At 40.7% G+C, this 26,000-nt stretch overlaps 2 protein-coding genes across 4 annotated transcripts in view; one reads left to right on the top strand and one right to left on the bottom strand.

Moving 5' to 3' along the window:
- MED12L (mediator complex subunit 12L) overlaps positions 1-26,000 on the top strand; it is a gene marked incomplete at its 5' end in the record, with an annotated part of 324,843 nt that overhangs the window by 115,940 nt on the left and 182,903 nt on the right. The window lies entirely within an intron of this gene.
- P2RY14 (purinergic receptor P2Y14) lies at positions 1,858-26,000 on the bottom strand. Of its 2 annotated transcripts, none has more exons than XM_082655452.1 (3): positions 25,894-26,000; positions 8,810-8,914; positions 1,858-4,055 (listed from the first exon to the last, which is right to left on the bottom strand). In XM_082655452.1, the coding sequence occupies exon 3, from the start codon at positions 4,030-4,032 to the stop codon at positions 3,019-3,021; it is 1,014 nt and encodes a 337-aa protein (XP_082511578.1). In that variant the 5' UTR covers positions 4,033-4,055; positions 8,810-8,914; positions 25,894-26,000; the 3' UTR covers positions 1,858-3,018. The 2 variants fall into 2 exon arrangements, with proteins under 2 accessions (XP_082511578.1, XP_082511577.1); XM_082655451.1 differs by lacking the exon at positions 25,894-26,000 and adding an exon at positions 25,317-25,388.

The following is a 26,000-nucleotide window of genomic DNA, read 5'->3' as shown; positions in this document are numbered from 1 at the left end:
GCCTTACCAATTTACATTACCACTGATAGTGCATAAAGGTTCCCTTTTCTCCACATCCGCTCTAGCCCTTTTATTTCTTTTCTTTTTGGTGATAACTGTTCTGACCAGTGTGAGGTGGTATCTTATTATGGTTTTGATTTGCATTTTCCTGATGATTCGTGATATTGGGCATCTGCTCATGTGTCTGTTGGCCATCTGTATGTCTTTGGAAAAATGTCTGTTCAGGTCTTCTACCCATTTTTTCAGTAGGGTTGTTTGCTTTTTTGATGTTGAGTTCTGTGAGTTCTTTGTACATTTTGGACATTAACACCTTATCAGATGTATCATTTGCAAATCTCTTCTCCCATTCAGTAGGTGGCCTTTTTGCTTTGTTTTTGGTTTCCTTTGCTCTACAAAAGCTGTTTAGTTTGCTGTAGTTCCATTTGTTTATTTTTCCTTTTGTTTCCCTTGCCTAAAGAGACACATCCAAAAAGATATTGCTACAACCAGTGTCAAAAGACTGTACTGACTGCCTGTGTTTTCTTCTAGGAGTTTTATGCTTTCTGGTCTTAAGCGTTTTATCCATTTGAGTTTATTTTTATATATGGTGTGAGAAAGTAGCCCAGTTTCATTCTTTTGCATATAGCTGCCCAGTTTTCTCAACACCATTGATTAAAGAGGCTGTCTTTTCTCCATTGTATATTCTTACCTCCTTTGTTGTAGATTAATTGATTGTGTAAGCATGGGCACTCTATTCTATTGCACTGATCTATGTGTCTGTTTTTGTGCCAGTACCATCCTGTTTTGATTACTGTAGTAATCAGATTACTGTACTTTGCTGTATAGTTTGAAATCAGGGAGTGTGATACCTCCAGCTTTGCTCTTCTTTTTCAAGATTATTTTGGCTTTTTGGAGTCTTTTGTGTTTTCATACAAACTTTAGAATTATTTGTTCTAGTTCTGTGAAAAATTCCATTGGTATTTTGATAGGGATTGCATTGAACCCTTGGTAGACTACCTTGGGTAGTATGGTCATTTTAACAATATTAATTCTTCCAATTTGCGAGCAGCATATATCTTTCCATTTGTGTGTGTTGTCTTCAATGTCTTACAGTTTTCCAAGTACAGGTCTTTTACCTTAAAAGTTCTGATATGCAGTAGCTGTTATTCAACTCTTGCTTCACGATATCCTTATTTGCATTGCATGTTGTTTCCTGAAAAATATTGCCTTTCATATTTCTGATTTGCTTTGGCACAGTGGTTACAAAGGCAAAACTTGGTGCTTCTCATCTTCTTTTATAATTTCAGTTTCTCCTGTGGCCCAGTAGGGGACATATAAAACACCAGCATTTACTAATTTGTCCTGACCAATGGAAACTGTGAATAAACACAGCCACTTTCTTTTGCAAATATACTTAGCCAAACAAATGCTATAGCAAGCTTAGTTTTGCCAGGCACGTTTATCATAGGTTTGTGATTTTGTTCTTTTTGGGAGAGGATATTTGACCCAGAGTTGGGAGCAGAGAGTTTTCATGAGGGTGGAAGGTGGATACAGAGTGTGAAATCTTCTCAGCTCTTCCTCAGTTTAAAAGGTGTTTTCTCAGTTTTGCCTAAAATCTGATAAGGTCCTAAGAACATATGAAATACTTGTTTTGAAAAGTCAGTGGCAAATAGAATTTCAAAAATACTCTATGCAACTCCTTCCTGGGTACTCCTATGCCTTCTTTCTTTGTATTCTATTAGCATTTGTAATCGAGTGTACTAAAGAAACCACCCATGTCTTGACTATGAGTAAATCTGGTAGTGTTTTTTGGTATCTTGACTTAAGAAAAAACTTGACACTATTAAAATTATTTTTTATTAGTACATATATGGTAAGGCTTGAAGTACATACATATATATATATATATATATATACACATATATATGAAAACATGACTTACAAAAATGTTTGAGAAGAGCATTTGAAAGATGGGCTAAATGTCTTCCAGCCAGTTAATAGCAGAGAAAGAACTGAGCTTTGATGACTCAGAAGCCAGCAATCATATCCATATCTGCACATATGAAATTTGTTTTTCAGAAAACATGATGTGTAAATTTTCATTTTATGTGTAATTTCTCACTCATTATTGCAAATTTTGGATTTTCTTTCATCAGGTCCAGTTGCTTTCTAAGAAAACTGCTTTTCTCTGCTCCTAGGGAATAAAGTGTGTTGCCAGCTGGGGGTATTTGTGTGCATATGTCTTTTCTCAGACATCCTAGATTTTTTTCCCATACCATGGAACAGGGGAAGTTTCTGGCAACTTACGCCACTATCTAGATTCCCTCTGTAGAGTTTACTTAAACATATTCTAGCACCAGAACACTAGGCTCATTAAGCGGCTTAGCTAATCTTCACATAAAACGTATTTAAGATGTATCTTACATCATCCTCAAAATGCTATCAGAGAAAGATTACATTTTTGTGCGGCGATGTACAGAGTTCATATCTGCTTTCCTTTGAAATGCCATGAAATAAATCCGTGGGGGATTTCTTAAGTAATTTTTTGGGTGTCTGCTTATCCTGCTTCTTCAAATCGGAGAAGACTTGACTTTTTCACTACAAACAGGCCTCTAATCCTTTATCAGACCGTGTCTGCTTTTAAGCTGGTCTTTAATGACCCTGTTGAAAAGAATTGCGTAATATGCCAGCTTAATTCTTGTGTTTAGAAGGAGGAAGATGCCCCTGTGAATTGTCTTGATTACTTCCTGTCTTCCTTATTGCTGTCTAACGTGCTGTATTAACTGACCAGACTATTGATTATAAACGTAAACCTTCTGTTTTGGTGGGATAAGATTAAATAATGTATTATCTTTTCTTTGATGGTACAAAAACAAGCATGGAAACTTACATTTTAGTTTTATTATTGTACTACGTTGAATAGTAGTGCCTAGAGATGATACTTATTATCGTGGACATGCTTCTTCTTCATTTGCCTTTATTATGTAATTGAAGATTACAATATGCATGCACAGACTTTATTCGAAAGGAGGTGGGAATTCACACAGTATCTGTGCTTTCTTGTGCTACATTTCCCCTTTTTTTGGAAGCTTCTGAGTCATGCGGAGCTTTTAATGGGATATGCAGTTTCTTACGTAAGACTTCTCTAAATGGATGGCACAGAAAGAAATAAATAATGGGGTCCAGGCATACGTTTGCAGCTGACAACAGCAGAGAGAATTCTTTCACATAGAGCAGGATTTCTTTTGACTGGCAGCTGTAATGGGTCTCTGTCTGGCTCCGAGTGTAGGGGATTCTGGCAACATGGTAAGGAACAAAACAGACAAAAAACACGCACATGATGCTGCATATATTGCGGCTAGATTTCTTCTTGACCGAGATGGAGTTCTTTCTGGACTTCAGGTGGGACTTAAAGATTTTCCTCGTGATAGCAGTGTAGAACACGACTAAGGAGAGAAACACAATCCAGAAGACGGCTACAAAGATGTAGTTGGAGGCTCGGTGCCACTTGAGGCCCAGTTCGTTCTTCAGGTCCATGCATTCAATGCGTGTGGCCTTCCCGACGCTCCGGTTGGTCAGGATCACGTTGGGGATGGCAAGCAGCAGCGTGAGGCTCCACACCAGCACCGACAGGAGCTTGCTGTAGTTCACGGACTGGATGAACGAAGTCAAGAGAGGCTTCACGATTTTATAGTATCTGTCAAAGCCGATGAGCCCAAAGAACATGATGCTGACGTACATGTTGACGTAGAAGAGCACGGCCGAGACCCGGCACACAAACACGTTCAGCTGCCAGGGCCCGAGGCCCGAGTCTCCCAGGATCTTAAAAGGAAAAGTCAGGCTCATCAGGAAGTCACTGACGACGATGTTTTTGAGATAGACGATGAAACTCTTGGAGCTGGGCACATAGAAGAATATCCACCCGGACACGCCGTTGAGGAGGATCCCGGCCACGAAGACCACGAAGTACAGCACGGGGATGATTTGCTGGGTTATGAGGGTGTTCCGGGGGCAGGACCCCTCTGCGGGTGGGGCAGTGGTGGCGTTCATCATTGGGTAACTTCTGCAGGTGAGGCCTGGAAGGTGATGTGAAATAGTCACCGAAAGGGCAGTCACGACCTTCGAGTCATTTGCCGAGAAATAAGGGAAGGGCAAGAACTTGCCATGCCCAGCAAGTTCTTGAAACCAAGTTTTTGCTGTATATTCCTTAGGTGCCTGTCTCTTCCTCCCTTTCACCTTCCCTTCCTTCCTTCTGAAAAGGGAAGAATGGAGTAGACAGATGACAGGAAAGGAAAATTAGAGAAGCAGGACAGTCTGAGAACTGAGGTAATCATGGAGACCAGCGTTTCCCTAAAATGATAAAGGTCGCTGTACAACTCTAAAGTTCCAGGAATACTCATTTAAATATAGTCTCAAAGGTAATAAAGCTATAAAAACAGAGAATCTGTTTCATTTTATTCACAGCTCTTTAACATATTAGGTTTAAGAGCTATTGACACAGACCCTACTTTTTAGAAAGCCTACCCTATGTATATTTTAGACATAGGACTACGTCTTACAAGCATACACGTCCAACTATAACTGGTATTTTTGGTATAGGATTATGGGTACCTTTAAAAGTTGAGATATTCTGTGGGGTTTTTCCCCATTTAAAAACTGATTTGCATTATTTTTATAAATTAGAAAACAAAAATGATAGACCTTAAGCATTCTGAGAAATGCTCCCCAAAGTACATTCTAGATCTGTACTGTCCAAATGGTAGCCACTAGCCATATGTGGCTGTAGAGGTCTTGAAATGGGGTCAGTCCACATTGAGATGTGATGGAAAATGCACGATGAATTTTGCAGACTTAGTACGCAGAAAATAATGTAAAATATCTCAATATTTTTAATATTGAGAATATGTTGAAATATTTTAGGAATATCCCATTAAATAAAATACATTATTAATCTTAATTTCACTTAATTTTACTTTTTTAAGAATATGGCTACTGGAAAATTTTAAATTACCTATGCGGCTTGCATCATATTTTTATTGGACGACACTACCCTAGGTATTACCCAGAACCTTCTTTTGTTAGAGAATCCTGTGTAGTCTTCACTGATGTTGGACATGATGATTTATGGCACAAGGAAGATTAGCACTCTTTTGAAAGATTATTTGATACATCTAAGAAAATGTCTACTGCCCATCTTATCTGTAATGTCAACATCCTGTTTAACCCTTCATCCATTGGTCCTTGCCCTCCGGATGAAGTCCTCACTCTTTAACCCTGAGCTACCAGAAGTCCCATCTTGGTCTGATCCCTACTAATTCTACCTCCAGTGATGAGTTCCTGCTGTTCTGAACCCTTGTACCTCGTGGGTTCCAGGATTTCTCTCACCTTGGACCTTTGCACAAACTTGCATTTGTATGGAAGACTCTTTTGCTACCTTCTTGGTTGGCTAACTTCTCTTCATCCTTGAGGCCTCAGTTTGGATGCCACTTTCTTTAGGAAGCTTTGCCCTCCCAAGCCTTGGTTGGGGTGGATTGGGTGTGAGGTCCCTTGTATGTGTGCTCCTAGTTCTGTGCCTTTCTTCTGTCATAGCACTTGTCTCTCTAGCTGTTTGTTTTTTGTTTCCTCTACTACTGTAAGCTCCTTCAGAGGAGAGAGACCATGTCATTTTTTTTTTTTTACCATTGTATTCCTAGCATTACATTTAGAACATTAGATATTTAAAATATTTGTGAAATAATGAAATGCAATCTGGGAATATAAGACATGAGTCCCTGCTCTTAAGAAATTTACATCTAGTCAGGGGTCATGGGAAAGAAGCATTGTGGAGAACAGTGGGTTCCTTGAGGACAGAGAATGTATCTTGTTTATCTTTGTATTTCTGGTGCCAAGCATGGGGCTTTATACGCAGTGAGTGAAGGGCTGTGTCAGTAAAATTCAGGAAGTGTGAGAAAGTAGAATTTGGAAATGTGGAATATGAGATTCAGTCACATGGCAAAAAAAAAAAAAAAAAAAAAATCACACATGCAAACTTTGTGTGCTGTTTCCCCCAAAAGAATATGTTGCTTCTGTGTACTCTTCCTGCAAGCATATGGCAAAACTAGTTACATTTCTAGCAATTGATTTTGCCCGTCCTTGGACTTCCTTTGAAAGGAAATCCAATCCCCTGCCCACTTGGCTCTGATCATAATGGGTTTGTTTGTAGGTCCTCTGTGGCCTGTTTCATATATTAGATGGTAAGTGAAGGGGCCATGTTTTCTATTTTTAACTGTCCACTGTGGCAGAGAGTCTATATTTCATAAATAATTGGTCTTGTCCCCTGATAGTAAGGTGCAGCTTCGTCTAAGAGCCAGTCTCACAGAGCTCAAGAGAATGCTCCCAGGGGTCCCGGTGCTGGGGACACAAGCCCTTCGGTCAGTGTGGTGCGGGGATCATGATATGTATTCAGTAATTGTTGGATTCACTGGAGTTTAAAATATAAAATTTTTAAAAAAGCAGATGTGAGTACATTTTAAAGTAGAGAGAAATATTAGCTATATAATATACAACTAAATACTGAAATAGTGAAGAATTTCCAGCAATGATTTAATGAGTACCAAATTTCTCTCTTTATAGAAAAATTATAGAAGCCACTGTATATAGTAATAGTGAAGAATTTCCCAGAAATGATTTAGTGAGAGCCACCATTTCTTTCCTTTCCTTCTAGAAACCTGTATAAAGACATTTTCTCAGAATCTCGTGACTTTTGTCCTTTCGCACTGCAATATGTCTGAATGTAGCCTGATGCCATGGGTCCACAACTCTGCTCTCTGGTTCCTCAGAGGGTCAAGAATCTGAGCATATATGCTTTGCCATGCACCTCATGCCTCCTCCTTTCCTCACTTTGAGGTTGATGGAAGGGGCTAGCTGACCCAGGTAAACTTCTAGAGCCGGAGTGCCTTCTGAAATGAAATGAGTACTCAAAGGCTTGCTTGGGTCTTTCCCTCCAAACGTCTTCTTGCTATTTTGGGCTGTTTTTAAGCAACGGCAGATCAGAGTCTCCGTTTGAGACGTGTTGACTGGGGGAAGAAGCAGGGCATCACTGCTGCTCGTGCTGCTGTCTGGATGGATACAGCAGAGGCAAATTAAAGGCTCATTCTACATAGGTAATGAGGTAATGGTAAATCTGAGACAATTTTAGTGGTAATACGCTCTTAAGTCTGTTTTTCTTGAGCAGTAGTGTTGATGGCAGGGCACTGTGACCTCCAGGTACATAATTTATCATATTTGGTCCTGGTGACTCAGAGTGTGGCAGCCTTTTCTACAGTGATGGATCAAGAGATGTGTGGAAAAGGGGCTATCTTAAGGTGTCTGCGGCAAGTGAGGCCAGTTATATATCGAGACCAAAAGGCAGATGAAAAATAGGACAAGCTGATAAAAGAGACATGTATTCCTTTGACCTTGTAACACCTGTCCAGTCTCCTCTCCTTGTCTTTAGTATAGAGGTGATTTAACATCCCGATAGATTTAACATCCCGATAGGGATTTAACATCCCTACTAAAACTTCAAATCATTTCACAGATGGAGGAAATAGTAACATACGGACGCTGATTTTATACGGTAACGTAAAAATAAAAAGAACCAAATGAATCAGAAAGAAAGAATGTCTTGATGTGGCCCAGCAACCCTCCATTCCCTGCCCCAGGCTCTCAGCTGATTTACTATTTCTAAGCAGGTTGTCCCAGCCCATCAAAGACAAGAGACAGGCAAAGGGGGAGAAAGAAAGAGGAAAAGCACCTCTGGATGATCAACCGAAATAAGGGACATTCTGTGGAGCCAGTTTGTGGAAGTGTAGCCAGCCCTGCCCATGGACATTACTTCTGAGATTACCTCTGAATTTCTATAGTGAAAGTGGTCATTATGTTAACCTTGAGGCTTCAGGTAACATAAGCACAGCTCCCTGAATTCTTGAGACTTCATTTAAGAAGGATTTCAAGATAAACTGTAATGGGGGGAAAGAAATATATATATATATATATATATATATATATATATATACACATATATATATACACACACACATAAAAGAAGAATGTGTGTGTGTGTATGTGTGTATATATATGTGTGTATATATATATATATATATATACACACACACATATATATACAGCTGAATCACTTTGCGGTATAGCAGTAATTAACACAACATTGTAAATCAGCTATACTTCAATTAGAAAAAAATATTATAAGGCTTCATCTTCTCTTAGGTGGAAATCTTCCTTGTTCCACAAATCCAGGTAAAGGAGAATGAAATGACTTGAAACGTTTTAGTCTATATAAACCGTCACTTTGGATCTTTGGTCACGTAATGGTGGAGTGGATCTATGAGACCAAAAGACAGCCGTTAATGTGTAATAAGAGCCTATGAATTGCTTTCTCTCATCTTTCTTTTGCACAGCTAGAATATCAATGGCAAAGTTTCATTTTAATCCAGATAGTGAGCGCTGCTGTTCCTAGTGAAATGTTAGGTCTCAGGATTGGGCTGCATTCGTATTTTCAGGTTGTAGAGTATTGCATATAACCTCAGGGCTCTCTCTTTGGGCAGAACTTAGTTGATACAGGACCAGACAAGGCGATGCTCGCTCCGGAAATACAATCATCTTAGTAAAAACATGCTGAGTTCATTACTCATCCTCTGTGTAATTACACACGGTGACCCATTTTTGTCTTAAAATGGACCACCTTCCACTGTTCTGTAATTCTACTTTCTCTGAAGAAGGGAAGTTATTCCTTCGTAATATTTTGATGAAATTAACAAAGCTCTTGATAACGGTAAAGGATCTGTTCACTTACGTTTTAAAATTTTTGTCTGATACGAGGTTTCCTTTCAGTGAAGTAATTTAGCCTAGTGGGCGCTTGTCATCTTGAAGTGGCCAAGGTGCTTCTTCGCTAATGATCCTGTATTGTAGGAGAAAAACGAAGATTTAATTAAGTTAAATAAATGCCAGAATGTTTTCATTGAAGAAGTATGTGTCGTAGCTGTGCACTTGCCTTTTAAATACAGCTTGTATAATTGTGCAGTATTTCAACATGCGTTTTTGTTGTTGCTTTACTGAACTTCGTTTTGGTTGTCACTATTGACGATGACTGATGTGATGTAAACCCTGTAAACCCTTTCCTTGAGAGGATTGCATATGAAGTGTTTTTAGTTATTGGTTTCTTTCTCCCCACCCCCCACACACTTTATGGGTTTGGTTGCTCAAATCAGCTCATTTAAATTACTGAAGTTAACAATTGACCCTTTTAGCTAGGAAATCATAGGCAGGCTTTTTTTGTTTTCTGGTGTTTTTTTTTTTTAAACCTTTGTACCATTGACATTCTGGGTTAGATAATTATTTGTCATGAGGACTGTCCTCTGCATTGTAGGATGTTCAGCAGCATTCTTGGCTTCTATTAGGGGCCAATAGTATCATCTCCCTAAGTTGTGAACAAAATGTCCTCTGGGAGGCCCAATTGCCCCTGGTTGATAACCACTGGTCTACTTATGCATGGACTTTGCCAAGATAACATCTGAAAGCTATATTGTATGATAGGAAGAGGATAGGTTTGGCAGAATGGTGGTTGGATTTGGTTCTGCCTCGGTCTAGGTTGTCACCTTTCTAAATTCTTCAAGGCAACCCTTCTCACACTTTAATGCGCATACATATTTCCCAGGGCTCCTGCTAAAATGAAGACTCAAGATTCCATAGGTCTGGAGCTGGGTATAATGTTGATGCTGCTAACCCAACGAGTACTCCTTGAAGAGCAAGTTTTTTTGTTTTTTGTTTTTTTTAAAAGACTGTACGTAGGGGACTTTAATAAATATTTGGTGAGGAGGGTAAAAAATCAACCTTATTTTTCTTTGCTGTAGTTGGGACTTGAGGCAGGAAAAAATTACATTAAAAGGAGCCTGAAATCTAAGATTTTTCTTAGCGTTTACTCATTATAAATTTCATCATAATAATCTCATCCTTCTAGTCTGTAAATATAAATAGATATTTTATGGAGAACCAGTGGTAAAAAAAAGCATATTTACCTAGAATAGCCCTAAGAGGTCATGAAGTTCTCTTTAGAAACAAAACAAAGAGATTTAGTTCTCTGTGGTGGAATATTACATTTGATCCAGGTCAGTACTGAGCATGTTCTGGTCAGGAATGATATCTTCTAACTTCAGGAAACTGCTTACTCCCGGAGAAGGAAGGAGGGGCAAGGGATGCCATAGGGTGGTTGGACTTTAGTTGTATTTGCGGTATTTCACCTCTTAAATTCTGAAACAATGATGCCTCAATATTACTATCAATTAACACGGGGCGATTAAGTGTATTGGTGTTAACCAACATTAGTTTCTGTACTTTTGTGTACTTGAAATAGTTCATAATTAGAAAACAAAAATGTATATGGAGGGACTTCCCTGGTGGCGCAGTGGTTAAAGAATCCACCTGCCAATGCAGGGGACACAGGTTCGAGCCCTGGGCCGGGAAGATCCCACATGCTGCAGAGCAACTAAGCCCATGCGCCACAACTACTGAGCCTGTGCTCTAGAGCCCGCGAGCCATAACTACTGAAGCCCGCATACCTAGAGCCCGTGCTCTGCAACAAGGGAAGCCACCGCAATGAGAAGCTTGTGCACCGCAACGAAGAGTAGTCCCTGGGCTTTCCTGGTGGCGCAGTGATTGGGAGTCCGCCTGCTGATGCAGGGGACGCGGGTTCGTGCCCCGGTCCGGGAGGATCCCACGTGCCGCGGAGCGGCTGGGCCCGTGAGCCATGGCTGCGGGGCCTGCGCGTCCGGAGCCTGTGCTCCGCAACGGGAGAGGCCACAGCAGTGAGAGGCCCGCGTACCGCAAAAAAAAAAAAACCAAAAGAAGAAAGAGTAGTCCCTGACTCGCTGCAGCTAGAGAAAGCCGGTGCGCAGCAGTGAAGACCCAACACAGCCAAAAATAATTAAATAAATTTATAAAAAAAAATTCAATAAAGAAAATGTATTTGGAAAATGAATTGCTTTCAAATCACTCTTTAATCAGTACCCACCTATGATGAGCATTTTCCTTCCTGTTCTTTGTTCAGTTCTTATCTAACGACAGTCTGACAATTCCTTCTCTGTCCTTACAGTCCAAACATCAAAAACTTTGATCCGAGGTGCCCCAAGATCTTTTCATATGAGATAAATATTTGTTTCTAGATGATTCTTCTAACAATAGAAAGTAGTATAGATGTGTGTAATCATTGTGTACCTTTCTAAACTTACTAAAGCCATTTTCTTATTATTGCTGCTTTTATCTCCCTTGCTGTAATGTGTGACTTTTTTTTTCCCTCTTTGTGGTGCCAATATGTGATATCCTAGATGGTTTCCAGAACAGTCATAAGGGTTGAATAGAAGGAGAATTTATATATGGGCTACTTATTCAGTCTTGTAGTCATATTTTGTAACATTTTATGTTATTCAATACTTTATAACATACTTTATATTTTAAAAATATTTTATACTATTGAATAGTATTAATTAATTCTTAAGTCTGTCATCAGGCTTCTGGCCTTTCTTATTCTATGGTCGGTTGAATATTTTAGAATTTCTTGCATCCTCACTCTAGGTCCTGCCTCTTTTTCCCCAACATTGTGACTCCTTAGGAGTGGGTCAACAGAGTCCTCTGCTTCTAGGTCATAGACCTGTTCCAGGAGAAGTCACTTTAAGCATGCCAGTTTATTTCATAGAAGGGGGTCAGAGGGGAGGGAGGGAGTGTTGGGCAGAGAGAGCTATCGGGCACATGCACCAAGACACATGAGAGGACAGCACAGCAGGGGGGACACGGATTGCCCAAGCTCTTGAGTAACATGATAGAGCCTTGCCAATCAGTTACTGTTATCACCATTTTGCAAATGAGGAAACTGATGCTGAGAATGGTTAAGTAACTCATCAAAGGCGAATTGGGCAGCTAATATGTGGCCAGACAGTATTCAAATTTATGTCTCTTCATCTCCAAGCCAGGTCTCCTCTACTCCTGAGGGAACTCGGGGCAAGCATGTTTTGTTTGTGTTCATGAGTATGTGCATGTATTGCAGGCCCTTCAGCATTTTTCTAGAGTATTGTTTTTAGGAATCACTTATCCAGTATTGTTTTTGAGAGAAGGTGGACATGTGCGTGTGAGTTTGTGAGTATGTCCTTTTTGATCTAGGTGTTAAAGGTCTGCAAGGTGTGGATGCCTTCAGTTTCTCCAGTTAGTCTCTGGGTACCACTGCATACAGAAGCTCCATAACGGATGGTGAGTTAGTGTGATGGTAAGCTGATAATGATGCCCAAACCTAGTTTTTTACTTTTAATTCCAACCACTTCCCTTAAAATACTTTTAGCAGAACTCTTAGCAAAGTGCAAGGCTGGCGCCTCCTCGATCCCGGGTCAGTCTTCACATCTTGTGGTGATGCAAGCAGATCACGGGAGCCGGGGGAGAGGGCGAGGTGTGGCACAGATGCCAAACTTCTGGGGCCGTGGAAATGGCTACCCATCCTAGCCTCCGTACCAGGAGCTGCATCTGGATCGTCAGGATAGACTTTGAGGGATTTTCCACCTACAATCTTTGGTATAGCCCAGGGGTTCTCACCCTTGGCACTACTGACATGTTTTTGAGTTCCAGTTCTTTGTGGGTGAGTGGTCTGGTGCATCGTAAGATGTTTAGCTGCATCCCTGGCCCTATCCACTAGGTGCCAGCAGCACCCATGACTTAAGACAAGGAAAAATGTCTCCAGACATTTCTTAAGATGTTCCCAAGTTGAGAACTACTGAAATAGCCCCTTAATGGTAGTTGTATTTGGTGTCATTTTGATACAGGAATAGAATTTTGTCAGCTCTCTCATTGGTGCTAAACCTGAACTGTATGTTGAGTGACTCAGCAGCGATTAAGTAATTCACATGCTTAGGTCTTGGAATGTGAAGTGGGCTTTCTTTACAGCTCTGTTGGAATAATGGGCAGACAGTGCAGTATAATGGTTAAAAGCATGCATGTTGGATGTAGTGGACCTTGGTTAGAAATATGGCTCAATTTCTTAGTAGCTGTGATATTGGAATAGTTACAGAGTGCCTCCATGTTTCTGTCTTTACATCTCTAAAGTGAGAGGTAGTAGTTGCTACCTCATAGGGTTTCTATTCCTGTAAGAATCAAATACCTGGTGCCTGGCAGTGTATGACTCAGAGGAAACGTTGGGGGTTCAGGGAGTGACTCAGCTGACAATAGACGAATTGGAGGTCCCTGGGACTCTCAGCCGGCCAGGAATTCCCCTGGGTCAGGCTCCCACGGTGTGCCCTACTTCCCCACGTTTATTTGAGGTTGATGTTCTTCTGCACTGAAACGCAGGGCTGCAGTGTGCTCCAAACCTCCTCGGGAGTCTGGCCCAGCAGTGCTTGCCTCGGGGAAGCTGGGGGCAGGCCATTCATCTTATGGTCCCTGGGTTCTCGTCACAGGAAGCGGCACTCAGCAGCAGGGAGTATGAGTGAAGTCCAGAGCGTTTCATGCACTTACTTGGCAGTCCACACGGGTCTGCATTTTTGATGTGAGTGATGTAAAGCTGTGAAACTCCTGTCTTTAGAGTTTGGGGAACTGATTCCTTTCTCTATCTGGACTTAGATTGAGCTGTTAGGATTCCTGACTTAATTTTTTCCAGCCTGTTCTTCTGCAGCATTGTTTTGGAATATGTGGTTCTATTCCCTGGGGTGAGGCAAGGAAATGAACCTCTGACCTCTTTTTGCTTTACTGAGATGGTGTTTGCGTTTCTCAATCAGGCGTGCAGTACTCAGTTCCTCAGATCTTGGGGCTTTTAGGGCCTTAACGCATATCCCTTTGCCAGGGGGCTGGGGAACAGATTTTCATTTGTGAGGAACCAACAACTTTACTTAGCTAAATATCAACCAGGTGTATGTTTGTTCAAGATTGAGGCTTGCATATCCCAAAGGAAAAGAATAGAAATATCCAGAACTTTAGATGGGAGTGGAAACACTACAGAGAAGTGATTCTCATACACTTTAAAGCCTAAAATTTATGTACTTCCTACCTGTTGGAGGAATCAGTAACCTTTGACGCAATAAAATATATTGTTACACTAACCTATGAATTGGGAAATGCTTTAAATGAATTTGTATTTTATTAAACACAGCATATGACAATGAAGCAACTACCTTCATCTCAAAATGAGTAGGACTTAAATGTGAAAGATGCATTTTTATGCAGCTTATAGATGGTGCTCAGAGTACACATGGAAAGAAAGACCTTTGCTTTTTATGAGTCCGAGGCCCATCCCAATGGGATCCATTGTTGAATGTAAGTGTCCTCTTTAGATCAATACATTTGTGATTGTTTCACTTTTCATATGGATTTCAATATGAGTTGCTCATATGTGTTTTGAGGATGCTATCTTACATCTTGCCATGCCCTATGGGAGCTATTAGATGCCATTTCACTGTTGCCTCAGAGGTGGTGTCCGAATGGACGGAATCTGATGATAAGAAGTGCTCCTTCCTATCTGTGCCATGAATTGAGTTTCATGCTCATGACCTGCATGGACCAGGACCAGCTTCATTTTACTCCATGGTGGGTTTTTTTTTTTTTTTTTAATTGCAGCCTACACTGACTTCCTTTCTAATCTTTCTTTATACATTGTTGCCTTCCTCTTTTGTATTTTCAGGCTCTCTCTCACTCTAGAGGCTACTTTCCTTCAAGGTATAAACCTCCACAAGTTCTCAATAAAATTTGTAGGTCTTGAAGTCCTGATACCCTAATAGCTATAAACTTGCTCAAGCCATTTCCAACTTTAAATAACAAAAGTAAAAAATCCTCTGTAGGTGGAAACGTAGCAGTCTCCATTATCAATGAGATTATCTTGTCTCTAAGTATCACCATCCACTAACAGGGACCAAGGCTCTTTGGGGAAGTGACTGATTTCAAATCAGGCACAGGGAAAGGTGAGTTGATACCTTGCAGGCAAAAAGCAAGGAAGTGCTCAGACCAATGAGGAAGTGTTAAGGGCGGGGGGGGGGGGGAGGAAAAAAAAAGGACATGGGAGCTGACTTGGTGGTACTTCTAAATTCAACAGTTTGGATATCAATAAGAAGGACAGTAATAGATGAAAATACTTTTAAAAACAAACCACATTCAAGAGTTGATAGTGATATTAAAAATACAGATGACAAAGGGAGGATGAAGACAGGGACAAGCTCTTCTTTGTGGAGGAATGTCAGCTAGAAAAGGTAGAAGGAATGATAGAATTAGAAAGTCAACAGTTTTCAACCTCAGTGTAATAATTGATTCAGGCAGCAGTCTTCAGTGTTTGTGAAAAGTCTCTTGGCGAAAGGTTGTAGGAGAACAGGATGTTCCAATCTAAAAGCATCACTCACAGATCATTTAGAATAACAAAGAAAAAAATGGTACCTTTTCATCTGGCAGTCACTGAATGATTGAACTTACCAAAAATGGGATAATTCGGTATTTTGCCTCTCAATATGACTCAGTTAGATGTACACAACCTACCTTGTCAAAAAGCTAATCGTGGATAAACAATTGGACAAATTCAGAACATGGATCATTCTATAAAACAACAGCCCAGACTCTGTAAATAAATCAATATCATGAAAAGGAAACAAACATGATGGGGTGGGCGGGAGCAGTTCTAGATCAAAAGAGGCCAAAGAGGAATAATGTGCTGTGTGAACTGATTGGTGGCTGGGGGCGGTAGAGGGTAGCACTATAGAAATTATTTTAGGGCACTTGTGTGAATCTGAATGCAGACTGTATATTAGATGGTGTTATTGAATTGTCTTAATTTTTCTAGGTATGGTAATGGCATGGTTAACTAGGAGAATATTCTTAATCTTCAGAGATGCATATTGAAGTATTTAGGAGGGAAGGGACATGATTTTGTGCAACTTATATTCAAAATGGTTTAGTAAAAGAAATGTAGTAGAAAATTTAGTAAAAGAAATGTGTGTATATATGTGTGTATACATGTACTTTTCTGCTGGTATATGTAACTATATATGTATACAGGGGTATATATATGCATACGTATATGTATGTATCGTATGTGTGTGTATTAGTTTTGAGGGAAGGGTCCCTGGCTCAGTGCCTGACACATAGCAAATGCATAACAGTTCCTCAGACTTCTCTGCTACCCTCCTTACCTTTGCTTCTCATTCACCTCTGGGAGTTTCTCTGCCTGTCCTTAAATTGGTGTTTCTTACTCTGTTCCTGGCCATCTTCTTTTCTCATTCTCCCCATTCTTCTAAGCCAAAATCATCTTTGTTAAGAACATTGCTTAAAACTGTCATCTATAAGACACACTTTTCCTTTCATCTATCACTTATGCCTTTGACTCCTGTTATCAGGATAGTGTTCTTGGTGTTGGGAATCCTGCCCTTTTAGGGCCCAGAGTCTGGTGGTTCTGGCCTCTGAGCAGCCTCCTCTCCCATCCGCACTGGGCACCTCCGTTTCCTGCGGTTCTGCGTCTCCCACAGCCCCGGACGCTGCGGAGCCTGGCTGTGGCACCTCCAGAGCTCCCGCTGTTGTCTTGTCATCTCTTTCACTCTCATCACATTGTACAGCAGTAACTGCCATCCGTGGGGAACTTTCCCTGGTACCAGACACAGGCAGTGGTAATTGCTCTTAAAAATACCTTTGCTTTTTAATGGACTACTTGATACTTTGAAAAGAATTTATGCAAAGAAACTAAAGCACAACAAAAAGACCACAGTGCTGACTTGAGAGCCGGAGCCTCACCAGTGCTCCAGCTTCTCCCTCCTCCCTCCTCCCTCCTCCCTGGGCTGTACCTTCCTCCACTGAGAGGGAATCCTGACCTGAATTTTGTATTTCTTATTTCCTGCCTTTAAACGTAAATGGTTTTAAATCTATATGAACATAGATTCCATTATAAAAATTGTTCATGGTTCATGGTGTATGTAGTGTTCCAGGACTTTTTTTTTTGTTTTTATCTCCAGCTCAGTATTATGTTTCTAAAGGAATTGGAAAGTTTGGAAAAGGAATTGGAAATAGTTGGAAAAGATGAAGGTTCATTCACCCTATAGCTGAGCATTTTAATTCCTAAGTATATGCCCTAGAAGTCTCTCTTCCAGAAGCATACCAAGTATGTATGAGAATATCCACGTACAAGGATGCTCATAGAAACACTGTAATGGCAAAAACGTAGAAATAGCTCAACTGATTATTAACAGGAAAAAGGGTTAAAAAAATTTAGCGAACTTTTGTGCGGCACTGAAAATGAACGAACTACAGCTATGCACTTTTAAATCCTCCAGTAGACCTCATAAGACAGAAGTAATCTCATATTATAGTGAAGGAAACTGAAATCTAGACAGCTTGAGTAACTTGTCCAAGGTGAAAGAACTAGTGTATTGTAGAACTGAGACGTGGGTCCAGGTCAGTGTCATTCTAAAGCCTTAACTACGAGGGAATATTGTTTCCTGTTGACAAGTCGTATTTTTATTAGCTTGTCTGTTCTACTGCATGGAGAGAGAGCTTTGTATTTTCATCTAGCTCAGCAAATAGTTCATAGTAGAAGTTGCATGAATTTTTCATGAATGACCTAAAACATTGTTATTTTACCTAGGAAGAAAGCTGCGTAAGGGAGCTTAGTGGCGTGAACAAGTTCTGAGATGGTAACCAGAGCACCTACAATTGAAACCCACCTCTTTTCAAGCCCCCAGTGGCTGTAGCATCTTACCCGTATGTTCTTACCTTGGTTACATGCCTCCCCCTAGTAGGTGGCTAGGAGAGGCCTGGCAGATATAATGTCAGCATAACTTGGATTATTACTATCCCACGTTCCTTATCCAGGGGCCACAGTCGCTCTCCTGGTGGACAACAGAGGCCTCTCATCAGCTGTGTGGCTTTTTTGCCTATAATATGAATCCGCCCAGCCCGCAGCAGCAAAAGCGCCAGCAAGCTTTCTTCTGTCTCTCGAATGTCCCTGACTTGGTCAGCCTGTGGGGAAGTGCAGGTATGTTTGTGTGTATGGGGTAGGAGTGTAGAGAAGGCAAAGTAGCAGATATTTGTCCCCTTTGGCAAGTAAGCCAGTACGTGTCACGAAACATTATTGTGCTGCTTTGTTTTTTGGCCCAGTGAAACAAAAATTGAAAAGAAAAGCAAAACTTAACTGCCTAGCTACCCCCTTGAGCTTTTCCTTGCCTGCCATCCAGCGCTGGACAAAGCTCTGAGCAGGTACATTCTTTTTCTCTGTCCCAGATAAATCGTGAAAGGCTTCTGTTCCTTTGTAAACTGGCGGGGGCTCTTGGCAAGGGTCTACAGACACGACCACAACCAGGTTTTGTCAAGCAGTGCGTAGGAGTAGTAGGAATACCCAGGTGAATTTGCTTTCACACTGTCACCACGGTCATGTTGACACCCACTTCTAGAAAGGTGAACCTCACTGGGGCAGAGGTGCTCGGAGGCCTGGCCTCTGTCTGTGGCGTTGTCTGTCTCTAGCATCTTACTGTGGCTGCCTCATATTGGTCTCTGTTCAAGCGTCACCTTCTCAGGGAGGCCTTCCCAGTTTACGACACCTGACACAGCCAGGAGCGTAGGCAGCGCTCTACACCCTCTCACCATGTTTTGTTTTCTTCAGAGTGGTCTTCGTTATTTAAAGTAGTGTTTATTTTTCAATTTATTTCCTCCATCATCCCTCCACCCCGCCCCCCCCCCCATTCCTACTACGCCGTGAAGGTAACCTTCATGAGAACAGAACTTATTTCTCTTGTTCACTGTTAAATTAGTGCCTGGCATATAGTAGATGTTCAATAGATATTTACTGAATTTATGAATGAATCTATCTGTACAGCTTTGGTCAAATTAAGGATTTGATTTACTTAACTGTCAAATGATGAGTCTGTTCAGGACCTCAGAGTTTCACAGTTTCTGTGTGCGTAATAGGTTAAAATGTATAGATATCCTTTAAATTTGTTGGTGCATAAAGTTGGATTCACCATAGTCTTATATAACCATATGGCGTATTCTTAGCACGCAAGGTTCATGCAAGGTTGACTCTAAAATTTTTATTTTGTTATTCTTTTTTTTTTTGCGGTACGCGGGCCTCTCACTGCTGTGGGCCCTCCCGCTGCGGAGCACAGGCTCCGGACGCGCAGGCTTAGCGGCCATGGCTCACGGGCCCGGCCGCTCCGCGGCATGTGGGATCCTCCCAGACAGGGGCACGAACCCGTGTCCCCTGCATCGGCAGGCGGACCCCCAACCACTGTGCCACCAGGGAGGCCCCTATTTTGTTATTCTTAATTACGTTAATAATCTCCCTCAAACTCAATAACCAAAACAAAAGCCAAGACTTTGACAATTATGAGCTGCATGTAACTGAATTCGCTTTCTTCCCACATGCCGTCTCTCTGGCCACCATGCACCCTGAACCCCATTTTTTTCATTCTCTCGCGGTTTTAGGTTGTTTTGTTACATCTGTATGTATTCCTAAAAGTATGTTGTTGTATGTCTATGTGTGTATGAAATTGTGATTTTAGAAGAAACGTATGTAATCATTTAGTGATTTAGATCATTTAGATTTAGATCCCACATGTTGCCCGTGCTGGTGAGCATTGTTGCCGTAATTCATGTGTTTTGGTGACTGTAAACATTCCATCGTCTGACCATGCCATGGTTCATTCATTCAGTTTCCTGTGTTTGGGATGTTTCCAGGTTTTTGCCCTTCTGAACCATGCCAAGGTACATATCCTTGACGTCTCTTGATGAACATGTGAAAGAGTGTCTTGTGTGTATAAATAGAGGATTTAAATTGCTGGATCATAGGTATATGAATGTTAAACTATAGGAAATAATGCCAAACTATTTTCCAGAGTGGTTGCAAATCCTCTGTGGGTACACATCTTCTTCAACGTTTCCTATTCTCGGATATAAAATTTTTTGCTTATGAAATGTTACTACATTGTGGTCCTGATTTACATTTCCATGATCACAGTGATATGGGCATCTCTTCATATGCTAATTGGTTATTTCCATGAAATAAATGTCTAGTCATATCTATTGCTCATTGTTCTTTTGGGTTGTTTGTACTATTATTGATTTGTAGAAATCCTTCAAATATTGTTGATACCTGCTTTGTTGGGTATATGTATGGTGAACAGCATCTCCCAGATTGTAACTTGTCCGTTTTCCTTTAAAAGTATATTTTGATAAACAAGTTATTAATTTTAGTATATTCAAATTATCAATTTTTTCCCCCCGAATTAGTGCTTTTTTGTATCAAAAGAAAATTTTCCTATGTCAAAGTCTCAACTGAGGTGGCTTCTGGTTATATTGGAGACACTGAAGAAAGGACCCTGTAACAGGGTTTGGCTTTAAATATAACAGAACTATAAAATAGCTAAATGCAAATTTTGCTCAACAGACCTGCATCCTGCCCGTGCTAGAAACAGCATTCAGGTAGTGGCTCCAACTTTGCCTTTCTTTTTTATTTTTTAACATCTTTATTGGAGTATAATTCCCTTACATTATTGTGTTAGTTTCTGCTGTATAACAAAGTGAATCAGCTATACATATACATATATCCCCATATGCCCTCCCTCGTGCGTCTCCCTCACACCCTCCCTATCCCACCCCTCTAGGTGGTCACAAAGCACCAAGCTGATCTCCCTGTGCTATGCAGCTGCTTCCCACTAGCTATCCATTTAAATTTGGTAGTGTATATATGTCCATGCCACTCTGTCGCTTCATCCCAGCTTACCCTTCCCCTTCCCTGTGTCCTCAAGTCCGTTCTCTACATCTGTGTCTTTATTCCTGTCCTGCCCCTAGGTTCTTCAGGACCACTTTTTTTTTTTTTTTTTTTGCGGTACGCGGGCCTCTCACTGCTGTGGCCTCTCCCGTTGCGGAGCACAGGCTCTGGACGCACAGGCTTGGCGGCCATGGCTCACGGGCCCAGCCGCTCCGCGGCATGTGGGATCTTCCCGAACCGGGGCACGAACCCGCGTCCCCTGCGTCGGCAGGCGGACTCTCAACCACTGCGCCACCAGGGAAGCCCCAGGACCACTTTTAAGATAACGGTTCTTACAATATGGTCTGTGGAACCATGGAGTCCTTGACACTCTTTCAGGGGGACCATGAGGTCAGCCCATTTTCAGAAGGATACTAACATGTTGTTTGCCTTTTTCACTCACTGTGCTGACATCTGTAGTATTGGTGCAAAAGCCACAATGTGTAAAACAAACCTGCTGGTACTTCAGCACAAATGAAGGCCATGTACCCAACTGTCTGTCCTGTAGTCATTGCCTACCTTACATCCATGCAATCTTAGTAAACAAACAAAAAAACAACACAAAAAATAAAAAACTAAGTTAACTTTACAGTGACTGTGTTGAAGTAATACATATTGTCCATTTGATTAAAGTGTGTGTCTTAAATATTTCACGTGACATTATAGGAATGGCTCACAAAGCACTTCTGTATATGATGGTTGTCTAGAGGAACAACACTTGAGTAAGTTGCGAGCTGAATTAGATGCTTTCTTCATGGAATGCACGTAAACTATAGCAGTTCATACTTGAGTATTTGGCAGACATTTTCTCAAAATTGAATGCACTGAGCCTTCAAGTCAAGGAAGACAAATAGCATTACTTTCCAGTACTTACAATGAAATCAGTGCCACTATCAATACTATTTTTGACACTACATAATGAAAAGTATCTATACGTCAAAATTCTGGATGAATTTTGGTACCTCTTCAAATGACCAAGGATTATATGATATAAAATCTAGCAGGGGTAAAAGATTTATTCCAAGACCAAGTTACGCTAAAGGATTTTAATATAACAGAAATATTCATTGATATGAGTTTAGTTTCTACTGTGCAAACAGCCTTTAAGAAACTGCCACTTTTTGAGTTTTGGTGTGGTACCAAAGAAGAAAATCCAGAAGGCTATGAAAATACTTCTTCCTTGTCCTGTTATATATCTGTGTGAAACTAGATTTTCTTCTGTTTACTTTAACTAAAAGTACATTTTGAAACTGATCCAATGCAGAAGTGGATATGAGAATTTAACTATCTTAGGCCAGATGTTAAAGAGATAAGCAAAAATGTAGGATAGGGGCTTCCCTGGTGGCGCAGTGGTTGAGAGTCTGCCTGTCGATGAAGGGGACACGGGTTCGTGCCCCGGTCAGGGAAGATCCCGCATGCCGCGGAGCGGTTGGGCCGTGAGCCATGGCCGCTGAGCCTGTGTGTCCGGAGCCTGTACTCCGCAACGGGAGAGGCCACAACAGTGAGAGGCCCGTGTACCGCAAAAGGAAAAAAAAAAAGTAGGATAATGCCACTTTTCTAACTAAAACTTTTGGAGGGAAATATAATTATTTTTCATAGAAGTGTATTATTCATGTTAACATTTGATGCTATTTTTAAAGCGAATTAAATATTTTTTGAATTTCAGAATTTAAATTTCTAATATAGTAAAGATTGCTAGGTATAACAACATGAAAGCTCTTTGGGCTTCTCAGTAGTGTTCAAGGGATCATGAGACCAGAAGTTTGACAATTCTTGGCTAAAATATATTTTGCTCTATTTTCTAATAAGGTTTTTTGGGGGTTAGTTTGCTTATTTTAATATGTCAGCTCTTAATCCGTCCAATATGTGGCCTGTCTGTAAATACCAAAAAAAAAAAAAAAAAAGACACCAGACCTTTATGAAGAGTGATGAAATGAAAAATGTGTATAACTTCCATCTCTCATTGTAACTCCTACACATCAGATATCTTTCTTTATTTTTTTTTAAGTTTTTGGTAAGGTTGTCTATTTGGTTATCCATCCATCCACCAAACATATGAATTAAGCAAATAATACCTCTCATGTCTTCCTCCCACCCCTTTCTGTATGGGACCACGACCTGTGGGGCTCACGGGCCCTGACCCAGATCTCCACGCTTCCTAGTTGTCAGGCCTACTGTTCTGGCCTGGAGGGACCGGCCTCTTTGTTTACAGTGGTCACTGATGGTTAGTTAGTTGGCACTCAGTAGACATGTTGACAGGTACTCACTACTTGGGTACTGACATGGTGCCCGGTTTTCTGTTGGAATGACAGGAGGTAAATTGGGAGAAGTATTCATTTCCCCTTATTTTGTGAGTTCTTTGGCTCCATGTGTGTCAGAATCAACTCAAGAAACTTCCTATGGGATTTTACTCTTGCCGGTACTACCTCTAAGTTAATAAGTTACTGGCAAGGAAGAGTGCCGGGTATTAGCATGTCTCAGTTAATATCTTTTTTTTTTTTTTGCGGTACGCGGGCCTCTCCCGTTGCGGAGCACAGGCTCCGGACGCGCAGGCTCAGCGGCCATGGCTTACGGGCCCAGCCGCTCCGCGGCATGTGGGATCTTCCCAGACCGGGGCATGAACCCATGTCCCCTGCATCGGCAGGCGGACTCTCAACCACTGCGCCACCAGGGAAGTCCAGTTAATATCTTAGTAGCTCTTTGGGGTGACAGATGGAACAGAGGTAGATCAAAGAGGCAAAGGAGCTAAAAAACAAAACAAAAGGTAGCTCAAGCTCACGGTAGATTCAAATTCAGCTGCTTGTCTGCAAAGTGCCTGCTTTTTCGACGAGGTAAAATTGCCTCTCTAAAAACTTGCGTCCCGATAATATTGACTGTTTCATACAATGTGATTACTGCCATTATTGTGTGATTGCCTAGTTGAGGGGCAGAGCAGTCCTGCACACTCTTGCATCTTCAGCTTTTATTTGTGTATAAGTCATAATTTTTATTGGACACATTTATCTCCTTAGGTCAGAGACAAGATGGGGTAGGTGAAAGGGCATTGGATTTGAGGCCAGATGACTTTTTCCTTTAAATTCAATCCTTGGTCTTTATTAGCTGTGTTATCCTATTTGCGTCACTGAACCTCTCTGGACCCCAGTTTCCTAATCAGTAAAACAGAGGAAATGATAGAAGTTCTTTCCCAGTGTAATTTGGCTGCTGGAAACACCCAGTTTTGATAACAGAATCTGTGCAAAGCCTTTAAAAGCAGAGGAGTACCTATGGGGATAATTAGATGTACTAGGTCTCACTGGCATATAAAAATTATGTAAATTATTATTATTGATGTTTCCCTTGCCCTTCGACTTCTGGGGCTACCTTTTAAGACTGTTTTCCTTTTTATTAGGATGAGTCATAAAATTGCTGATATTTGACTATTTTTTATCTGCAGAAAATGTCCATTTCATACGGTTAGGTTAATGCTGATACATTTTAAATAGTTTTTAGTAAAATTACACATGAACAGTCAAAATAAAATCTATTGTACCAGAGGGCACAGGGCAAAAAGTAAAGAAGGCTTAGATCTTGGTTATGTTTTACAAACCAAAGTTTTACTCTGGATTTTTCTTTCTCACGCTATCTGATGGCACGTGTGAATCCCTAGTAGCCAGTGAAACGTTTTGTGTTGAAGAAGCACTGAAGGCCGTGAAGCATCTTCCCCAGAATGGGTGGGTCTGATACCGAGAGTTGGCCCGAATGGAGGAAACAGGAGTTAGTTGCAAATGCCGGTCTCTTCATTTTAATTATGTTAAGTGTGAGATCTACCTATATGTCTAAATGTCTACACTGTGTATAAATAGATAGATTTTCTCCTGTGAATGCTTTCTTTAAGCGGGGAGAACTGGCAGGGAGGTGGTAGGTATAAAAATGAATGAGAGAAGACTTAAGAGGTTGCTGTTTCTCCATTTAGAGAGTAATTTATTAAGAAGGACGTCACAACTTATAACAAATACTAAATTTAGTGATTTTTAAAATTTTCGTTGGCAGAGGGAGGGAGCTGTTTGTCGTTGGTCAATTATGCTCTAAATCTCCGCCTGCTTTCAGTTGCTTTCAGTTGTAAATTCTTACAATTTCTCCAGTAAATGGGGCTCTTTAAAGAAAGATAGGTGGGATTGGCTGGGAAATAAACTTGGCTGGGAAAAGATTGGCTGGGAAATAAACTGGAATGGATTCTAAGCACAAATTAAGTTTTACAATTATCTATTAGTTTAGCACAAATTAGGTTTTAAAATTATCTATTAGTTTAGGTTCTATGGAATTTACTACTCTAATTTCTAGAAAAACAAGCAATAGAAGTTCCACAGGTTACCTCCCTTGTCCCTGCCATCCACAAATTAAACTAACAATGCTACCAATGATTGACATTTAAGTGTTACATGAAATCTCAGAGGAAGACATCAGAAGTTAAGAATCAAGAACATGAAAATCAAAACTTATAAGACATTAATAAAAGCTAGAACAGCACCTATAAGGCTTATTTAATTCCTGTTTTTTCCTTTGAAAATCAATTGTGACTCACCGTTAAATCCACACCGGTAGCCCAGGCATTTACCGTTTCAGAGAAGATTTAAAATGCTTCCTCTCATGAAGTGTTCCACTTTGGTTTCAGTTTTTAGTGAGGTTGTGTCCTTTTGTGCCGTTAAACCAAACCTTCTGTTTTTCCCTCCAGCATTTTAGTTCTTAATTGGACTCCCTCAGCTCTGAGGATTACATCATAACCCAGCTGTATTTATGCCCTTTACCATATCCCAAACTGATTTTAACTCACTATCCACATACACACAACACTGTCTTACATTCTACAAGCAGTACGATTACAAATTGTTTAAAATAGGAATTTCCGAAAGCCTATGCATGAACTCATGAAAGAAAATTGTGCTTCATGAAATTAAAAAGAACATTTACAGAGAAAAGGTAATTGGACTTAGTTTAGTCTTTGAACCTGGAAAAGTCACATCTCACCTGCAAATCTGTCACTCTGTTCATTCAGAAAAAGAATTTAGGACACTACGAGCACAACAAGCCGTTTTACAGTGGAATCACAAATATTTAAATCTTTAAATAAACCCTGCATTGGATGGGCTTTTCTTACTTACCAATTTATCCAGTCTCTTATGGTCTCTGAAGGCAAGACTGGATCAGCAACTGAGCGTAACATCTGATGTTGAGGGAAATCTACTTTGCTTTCTGCCTAGACTGCTGG

Source organism: Grampus griseus (genome assembly GCF_964374135.1).
Source record: "Grampus griseus genome assembly, chromosome: 5".
NCBI classification, from domain to species: domain Eukaryota; kingdom Metazoa; phylum Chordata; class Mammalia; order Artiodactyla; family Delphinidae; genus Grampus; species Grampus griseus.
Note: the sequence above shows the minus strand (reverse complement) of the source record. Positions and strands in the feature narration are given on the sequence as shown.

Excerpts from the sequence above, each read along its gene's own strand:
- P2RY14 (XM_082655452.1), bottom strand. The coding sequence starts at position 4,032 with ATGATGAACGCCACCACTGCCCCACCCGCAGAGGGGTCCTGCCCCCGG.